Source organism: Palaemon carinicauda, chromosome 8, assembly GCF_036898095.1.
Source record: "Palaemon carinicauda isolate YSFRI2023 chromosome 8, ASM3689809v2, whole genome shotgun sequence".
NCBI classification, from domain to species: Eukaryota; Metazoa; Arthropoda; class Malacostraca; order Decapoda; family Palaemonidae; genus Palaemon; species Palaemon carinicauda.
In genome coordinates this window covers 57,314,569-57,324,568 of record NC_090732.1, presented here as the reverse complement: position 1 = coordinate 57,324,568, position 10,000 = coordinate 57,314,569, and the positions used below count along the sequence as shown (strand labels likewise).

At 31.4% G+C, this 10,000-nt stretch overlaps 1 protein-coding gene across 8 annotated transcripts in view; it reads left to right on the top strand.

The window, feature by feature from the left end:
• The window catches only part of LOC137645738 (muscle calcium channel subunit alpha-1-like), a 1,524,573-nt gene that overhangs the window by 1,261,930 nt on the left and 252,643 nt on the right, over positions 1-10,000 (top strand). For all 8 annotated transcript variants that reach the window (XM_068378633.1, XM_068378634.1, XM_068378636.1 and 5 more), the window contains 3 exons: positions 4,972-5,117; positions 5,953-6,026; positions 6,296-6,447. In XM_068378633.1, the coding sequence (XP_068234734.1) occupies positions 4,972-5,117; positions 5,953-6,026; positions 6,296-6,447 (372 nt within the window). The remainder of the gene's footprint in view (positions 1-4,971; positions 5,118-5,952; positions 6,027-6,295; positions 6,448-10,000) is intronic.

Genomic DNA, 10,000 nt, shown 5'->3' with positions numbered 1-10,000 from the left:
ACCTATAGTAAAGTTTTCCATGCTGTGAATTATATGCAATGAGATGCAATGGTTGATTTTCTCATGTAATGCTTTCAAATTGAAATTGAGGTCTTTATGAGTGAGCCTTATAAACCATTCCTGAATTCCAATGAACACGTATATTTAGTGCTGCCTGTTCCGGTCAACATGTGTTGTTTTTTATACATTAATACGGATTTTGAATGGCTTTGTCAATCATCAAACTCGTAAGAAATAACAACAATTCCTAGAAAGGAAAGAGAAATAGCAGACTTCCTTCTCACTGTATGACTTGCTTTTTGTTTTATTACCTCCGCCAATGGAGTTGGGAGGAGGTTAAGTTTTCTTCCCTGTTTGTTTGTCCGTTTGTCTGTTTGTGAACAACTTTCAGGCCATAATTGTACTCACAGAGTAGTGAAACTTTAAGGGATTACTTGCTATGTTGAGACGTGGAAGTGATTCAATTTTAAAAGTCCTAGATCAAAGGTCAAGGTCAATCGAATTATTCCTGACCTTAACCCCCAGTTTGCACATTGCTGTCACGCAGACTTCGGATATGCCTACTGCCTATATTGATTCTGAGAAAGGCCAGCTGGTTTCCAGAAATAAGCTACTGTGGTGGATGTCTGCCCTCTGAGAGTGCTTTTCCAGTTTATAATTATACCTTCGTGGTCAAATCATCTCTTACCCTGTCCATTGCAGGCATAAAAACCGTTGACTCCTTTCCACAACCATGCCAAGCGCTATCGAACTCTAGACAAACTGATTTATATGATAGATTTCTTAACAATTCAGTTAATGGCTATGAGGAATTTCTTCTATTTTTCCTCTTCTTCCCCAAGAAGTTTTCCCGATCTTACAATCAGATTCATCCCTACATTGTAGGAGCTTGTCAGAAATGAAATGACAGAATTTCTCCGTTCTTTCTTCCTTATTTCACTGTAACAGCTATTTCAGGTCCTTTGAATGGGGTAAGTTAGACAACCTTGGGTGGTAACATAATGATTGAGAATATTCCAACTACAAGTAGCTAAATAAGATACACACTGAAGGTAACATTACAATAACTGGCTTAAATAAAAGTCTGACATTTGGAGGCCACACCTTCCAGTGGTCACTTGTAAGCAAATATTTTATTTAATCAACAGCCATCCACATACCATAGCACTGTCTATATGTGTATTGTAGATAACAGCGCTACGTAAGTTTCATGTTTCAAACTAAGCTGCTCCAATGAAATATTAATGGTCTAACTTGACAAATCCATCCATCTCCCGTAAGATAATATCATTACTTCCACCAACGAAGTTGGGAGGAGGGTATGCCCCCCCCCCCTGTCTGTCTCTTTGTTAATCTGTTTGTTTATTTGTGAACAACTTCCTTGCCACAATTTTACTCGTAGAGTAGTGACACTTTAAGATATTGATTCTTACGTTGAGATGTGGCAGTGATTCCATTTTGAAATTTTTAGGTCAAAGGTCAAGGTCAAGGTCGGGCAGTTCAACCGAATTAACCCTTGACCTTACCCCGAGTTCGCACATCATTGTATTAAAGACTTCAAATACGCTTATGGTCTAAACTGATTCTGGCAAAGGCAAGCTGGTTTTGAGAAATAAGCTGCCGGTGCAGAGGTCTGCACTTTCAGAGTGCTTTTCAAGTTATTATTATTATTATTATTATTATTATTATTATCATTATTATTATTGAAAGTCAAGCTACAACCACAGTTGGAAAAGCAAGATGCTATAAGCCCAAGGGCTCCAACAAGGAAATTTATCCCAGTGAGGAAAGGAAACAAGGAAATAGATAAGCTACAAAAGAAGTGATAAATAATCAAAATAAACAGTAACAACATTAAATTAGATCTTTCATATATAAATCATAAAAACTTCAAAACAAACAAGACGAAGAGAAATAAGATAGAACAGAGCGCCCAAGTGCATCCTCAAGCAAGAGAACTCTAATCCAAAACAGTGGAAGACCATGGTACAGAGGCTATGGCACTATTCAAGACTAGAGAACAATGGTTTGATTTTGGCGTGTTCTTCTCCTAGAAGAGCTGCTTACCATAGCTAAAGAGTCTCTTCTACCCTTACCAAGAGGAAAGTAGCCACTGAACAATGACATTCCACTAGGTAATCCTTTGTGCAAAGAAAAAATGTTTGGTATTCCCAGCGTTATCAGGTGTGTGAGGACAGAGGAGAAAAAATAGGCCAGACTATTTAGTGAATGTGTAGGCAAAGACAAAATAAGCCGTAACCAGAGAGAGGTATCCAATGTAGTACTGTCTGACCAGTTAATGGACCCAATAATTCTCTATCTGTAGTATCTCAACGGTTGGCTGGTGCCCTGGCCAACCGACTACCAACTAAGCATGGAAATTCTTTCTCAGATAAAAGCTAATCAAGTTCATCCTTATTGATCTCATTTCCCCAACCTAATTGGACAAATTTGTTCGTAAGCTGGTTAACAACTTTGAAATTTCAGACAAGTGAAATTAAGAAAGGAGTGTATGCCGTAAAAAAACACCCATGAGATAAAATAAATAATAATGGGATATGGCATTTGTATTATCACCATGTGTTACCAAGAGTATAAAAAGGAAAAAAGAAAAAAAAGAGATGAATTTCAATTATTTCATCCCCCAACAGTTATCCAAATAGCAAGTTACCAGATACAGTTAATGAAGCCTAGATTGGTGTCAAATGTCTTTATTTGGTGGGTTGTTATCTATCTGATACTTTTTGGAAATAACCAATGATAATCTCTTAATACTTAGCGGGAGGATTGGACTTAACTTATCCCCATATTATTATTATCATTATTATTATTATTATTATTATTATTTTTATTATTATTATTATTATTATCATTATTATTATTATTATTATTACTTGCTAAGCTACAACCCTAGTTGAAAAAGTGATGATGCTATAAACCTAAGGGCTCCAACAGGCAGGAAAGGAAATAATGAAATAAATAAACTACAAGAGAAGTAATTAACAACAAAAATGAAATATTTTAAGAACAGTAACCACTTAGGATAAACCTTTCATGTATAAACTATATATCATTAAAAAACAAAAGGAAGGGAAATAAGATATAGTAGTGTGCCCAAGTGTACCCTCAAAGAAGAGAACTCTACCCCAAGACAGTGAAACACCATGGTACGGAGGTTATGACACTATCTAAGACTAGAGCACATTGTTTGATTTCGGAGTGTCGTAATCCTAGAAGAGCAGCTTACCATAGCTAAATTCTACCCTTACCAAGATGAAAGTAGCCCCCGAACAGTCACAATGCAGTAATTAACCACTTGAGCGAAGTTCAGGTAAGGGTTATAACACCAGTGTTCCTGTGCGGCAGTAATTGAAAAATAATAAAACACAAATTCAAATTTTCGGCAAGTGAATGAAAATCCATCAAACTCACATACGTTGTTCACAATACGACAACGTTGTAAATGTCTTCAGTATTTCAAAAACCGAGGTGTTACGTTATAGAAGTTTGAGAATGGCGAAAGCCAAAGGCTTGATATAAGAGCAACTTATACAAGAGTCCCAATTCTTTCACAGTGAGAACAGATTTGATACTATTATAGCAGAAACTATCTCAATTTGAAGGCTACCTGCCTGAATTTATACAATAACTGTGCAAAGAAAAAAGAAATAAGACTGAACAGTCAATGGCAAGGAACTGTATAGGACACGGAGGTGGCAAAATACGGGGAAAATATGAAATGATGGAATTGATTCAAAACTATACATTTACGTCGAAGCTGTAACTGGAGATCCAGGCATTAAAACGATTTTTTAAAAACATAAGCTGTCCCATTATTAGAGGTGTAGATTCTGTACAGATTGAATACCTTGCTAGGTTATCAAGTATTTTGATAACATTTCTTGTATTTTATTATAAGATTTTGCCGTCGGTACAGACTAATAATGTAGGTAAATAGGAAAGTTGAAAATACAAATGTTATAACAGATTTGCATTTCTATTAAATCTTTATTCATAAGTTACATAATGACTGGAAGTTTATATATATATATATATATATATATATATATATATATATATATATATATATGTATGTATGTATGTATGTGTGTATGTATATATACACATATATATACATATATATATTGAGTGTATATATACATATATATACACACACACACACACATATATATATATATATATATATATATATATATATATATATATATATATATTGAGTGTTTGTGTATGTATGTATATTACTGCTGAAGGGTATTCTCTTAAATGACTCCTAGATTAGTCTGTGTTTTTCATGTTTTATTCGTGTGTTTTACATTTGACTTTTGAAATGACTTGCATGTAGATCCCCCATCACATTTAAGATTGTTTCCATATTTACTGTGTGACATTTTATACATGGGTATATATTTATTATTTTATACTGATTAAGACGTCTGCCATATTTATTACAAATTTTGGGCCAATTAGAGAGAACTTACCATAGGCAATGACTTTTTTTTCTTTCTAATCCATTGGTGCATTATTTGTTAAGTGGGATGGCGTAAAGGCTACAATTTGTCCAATTGAATTAGTAAATAGGCTGTAAACATGTTGGCAAATAAAAATTTAAACATAAACTTTGAAGTTTGGTGTTTGACAAGATTGGTTGGAGTATGGAAGATCTTACCTGTCGAGACTTCAGTGTTTTTTTATAGCAGCTTACCAGAGAACGTATCTGTTGTATGCTAAGTTAATCTTTAATCTTCATCTTTTTCACAATGTCCCCACGATTAAGAAATTCCACCTTGTTTGTAGGCCTATCCAACCAAAAAAAATTTATTTTCTGGCTTCACCAAATTTATTATGATTTAATATTATATGTATCTCTGGATAATTTATGAATATTCTATGATAGACATGGCAGATTGGTGACCATTAAAAGAGCCTAGATTTATGTAAAACTTGTTGCAGAATAAACCGACGGGCGAGGCGGGCCTGTCGAAAGGCGGTTAAATCCCAAGCCTTTTATTGGCTCATCATTGTTCTCGTCTTCCTCAACACGGCAGTGTTAGCCAGTGAACATTATCGCCAACCCGACTGGCTAAGCAAGTTCCAAGGTATGTGTGAATTATTTTAAAGATTGCAAAGAAGGGCCAAATTTATATAATTCTCAATTAACAGCCTTAGAAAGATTTCCATCTTCATAAAAGTATCTCTTGTTGTTTTAGAGCGAGTTGTAATAATGAAATCTTGCTATTTATTTGGAACTTCAGCACGCAGGATAATCACCGGTTGTAGCTTTCCACGTGAAACTTTCTTCAGTCATCACAGGAAAATAAATAGTATTCAAATATGTTAATATCGAGATTATCCTAACAGGAACCTGAATGCTATGGATATATAAATGGCCAGGAAATATTGGTTTCGTGGATTTTATATGCCATTAGTATATTGTTCCTTGAAAAACACCTCACCAAACTGATTGACTGATTGTTTTAGGCCAGTAGATTTATGATATTATATTGTTACCGTCAAACAGCCTTTTTGCATTCAGTAACTAGCTGTCTAGTCGAGGATAGGATATTAAGCGAAGAAAAGGATACTAAGGTAAATTAGAAGTTCCTAATAATATCGGGAATTGAGAATTAAGTGCTCTGAAATGTTAAAACTTTCAAAGATCAGAAAAGGTATAATATGTAATTGGGTTGAAAATTAACTCTTTTCTCTGTTGATAAGGTTATTTTGATATCCTTGTATGCTTAACGTAGGTAAATAAAAGAAAAACTCATATAATCATTTTATGATGCTTAAAGTATACAGCAATATAATAGAGCTACTTTTCTAATATATAATAAGAGAATTCTAGTGGCGAAAAGGAATGTTTAAACATCTTTTCCTTAGTTAAGGGAATTATGAATACTTTCATGCAGCATTTCCTCTTTTTCTTTACAGATTATACAAACCTTTTCTTCGTGGTGCTGTTTACGTGTGAAATGTTGTTAAAAATGTACAGTTTAGGCTTCCAGGTGAGCATTCCTAACATTACAGCAATATGCCTTTTATTATACTTAACAGTTAAAAAAATCATATTTAGATTCTCAAAAGTACAAGGGTCTTCGGAACGTCCCAAAACCGAATGACCAGTAATCGTGTATCAGATCACCATGATTTACATTTCAAAGTGTTTGGAGCATTTTTAAACTGACTTGTTACTTTAGTTGGTGGCTTCAGCTATTAGCATAGACACTTGTGCTTTGGCAAAGTATTTGAGATGATTTTTGTTTCCTTTTTCCAGGGTTACTTTGTGTCGTTATTCAACCGTTTTGATTGCTTTGTGGTTATCAGTAGTATAACAGAGGTGGTGCTTACCTCAACCGAGATCATGCCTCCGCTCGGTGTCTCTGTGCTCCGTTGCGTCAGACTTCTTCGAGTCTTCAAAGTTACTAAGTGAGTCAAAGTTCCTTCTGAGTTTTAAAAGCGCCTTACTTTTAAAGATGAATTTATCAAGGTCCATTGTAACTTGGGTTTCTGAGATCCATAGAAGAAATATTGCATCTATATTGTATTCACCATGTTGTGTTAATAAGGAGACGATAATTTAGTTACAATTATTTGCATACTTTATGAATACCGTTCTGAGGTAAAACAAAAAAAAATACTATATAAACATTTAAATTTTAAACAGTTTCATCATCGTATGGAATAAATTATCAAAACTACTTTCTTTGTATATATATATATATATATATATATATATATATATATATATATATATATATATATATATATACATATATATATGTAAATATATATATATATAATATGTATGTATATGTATTTATATATATATATATATATATATATATATATATATATATATACATATATATATACAATATGTATGTATATATATATATATATATATATATATATATATATATACTGTATATATATATATATATATATATATATATATATATATATATATATATATATATATATATATATATATATACTGTATGTATATGTATATATATATATATATATATATATATACAGTATATATATACATATATATATATATATATATATATATATAGATATATATATATATATATATATATATATATATATATATATATATATATATATATATATATATACATTTTTACGGAGGTTTTATCATCATTTGGAATTAGCTTCAACGAATTAGACGATTTTATCTGACGTGAACCTCATAGTTTAAAATCACTGTATTGGTTTCCTATGCATTCTTATTGATGAGATCGTTTTCTTAAAACTCTGAAATACTACCATTATATAACGCAAAATATAACAGAAGTGTTTTGTGCGTGTATAAATGGGTAGTTGTTGATATTTACACCTGGACGTACATTTCCACCAATGTTACTATATAATGTGAAAAAAAATATATTCATCAGTTTTCAGCTTCCCTGTAAGTGAATGAATTCTTTTCCGATTTCAATAAGGGTAACTAACAGATTTTAAAATCAATTGGTATTCCTTTGGGATCAAGTGGCTACCTTATGGTTGATTCTTGGCTGATCTTTTCACAGAGGAGGTTATCCAAAAACGGTAGGCTATTTACCTTAGTGATGGAAATTATAACAAGGCCAAAGCAAAACTAGGTTTTTCTTATTTCGTATAATTTTTTTTGGTCATCTTTCTCATTCGTTATTTTTATTCAGGTTTAATATTTTGTGAAGTTTAAAACCTAATGAAAATCGCACATAATTTCTTATGCTTATTTGTCTAAATTAACAAATGATTTGTAGGCTTTTTTATCACGTTTACAGTTAGATATGTTAACTTTAACATTCAATTAAATTTTACTCATCACAATTTTAATTATAAAACGTAAGACAATAAAAATTGTATATTGAAACTGATAATTATGATAAGGAGGTTTATCTATGTCGAGTGTCTTTACGACACAAATTGTGCATTTCCTGTTGACAATTTCAGCATCAAAGCACTTCAATAATGGTTCAAGATCCTATATCTTGACTTTCAATAAATTCATGGACATCTACATTTTAGATGGGGTATATGCGTAGCTTACGGGACCAGATATCGCTTGAAGGCAGCTCAGTGTCATCAGAATAGTTGATACTGATAACAATAATGGTTTTCATCATATAGTTTTCTCTTCATCCATTTCTTTCAGTAGTTCTTGGCATACCTTTGTTGAAGAAAGGATCCAAACTATTAAAATAATAATACACAGATCTTTCTTGAATGAAATTTGTTGCAAATAGCGGTTGGCCAACGGTGCACTGCTTGTGTGGCCATACGACTCAGTACAGGTGTGTCACACAGTTTCTTTCCGAATGTATGTACCTATACTGCATTTCTTTTCAATTTATTATCTTGAATGTCTTTTAATTAATTGTAATACTATCATGAAACCATGTTAAAAGATTCCTACCACAAGATAATCATTTTCAAAGAAAGGTAATCCAAGATTTTCCATATATAGTTATCATCTTCGCTGACATAGTTTATCTGAAATTGGATTTTCCGATTTGTCAAAGCAATCTCCATCAGTACTAGATACGTAGGTTATAGAGAAATTTATTGAGACAAAACATTATTCCTCCCTTTACAATACGCCTTATCTTTCCTGCTTTTATCAGCACCACCTATTCAAGAAAAGGACGATGAAATTTTGTCATTGTTTCTCTCTTACTCTGGTCATTATTCATTATTAGTTTTAATATAGAAGTAATAATTATACTGAACGTTTTTCTTGTAATAGGGATAAATTCTGACATATATATATATATATATATATATATATATATATATATATATATATATATATATATATATATATATATATATATAAGTATATATATATATATATGTATGTATATATGTATATATATGTGTGTATATGTAAATATCTAAATATATGTGTATATATATATATATATGTATATATATATATATGTATATATATATTGTGTGTGTGTCAGGTTATGGATTGATGGAATTACTTGACTTACAGAAAGTTAATATTACATTTGAAAAGATAACATTTTGGGCAAAATGCAGTTTGAAGCAGATATTAAATTTTAAGAGAAATGTTGCTTTGCATCTGTGTTTTTCTGCGTCGTAGTTCATTTGATAAAAGCAAAATCAATGCTTGGACTTGCTTTCCATAGATAATACACCATGATTGTGTATGGATCGCAAAAAAGTTTTGCATGGCGAATTCTTCATCAGAGTAGTCGTAGTGACTAGTGTGCTTAACTCGCCTTGAATTTTTTTAATGCTAATGCCTATCTGAGTTTTCGTACACCACTTGTGCAATTTGTAGATGAAGAGGGTTAGAGCTTTTTAAAGACAAACTTTCTTATTCACAGACATAATTGTTACGGCATTTCTCTAGAGGAATTTATTTTACTACAAGACGTTTTGTATACTTGAGTTACGTTATTATTGTGCTCATTAAAAGTTTTTATATCATTAAAATTTAGGGATCTTCATTAACACCATGCAAGTGATTTTTTTTTTCTTTTTTATAAATACTTATCTTTCGTGGTATTTACCCGAGCCATTCAGCCACTGTGGATGACACAGAAAACAATTAAATATATATTCACTTTAATGATATAATATTCTCAATAAGTGACATATTTATAAGTGAACGTTTTATTTGGATGTTTTCAGTTTTATCAAAACCATTTGAGATAATAACCCGCAAATATATAAATAGATTTCTTTAAACATTAAATTGCCATGATCCCAATATATGTAGATAATATTTAACATTTATATATAAAAAAAATATCTAGAAAATATTTATTTGCTACTTTTAATTTTCAAATGAATATTTTATGAAAAGAAATAGCCTTAAAATATTTTTAAGAACAACAATTTTCCTAGATATTTAATCCTAGAAACAAGACTGATATTTCCAATGACTACTTTCCAGAGATCATGTAACAGAAAATTGTATAATGATGAGATCTTT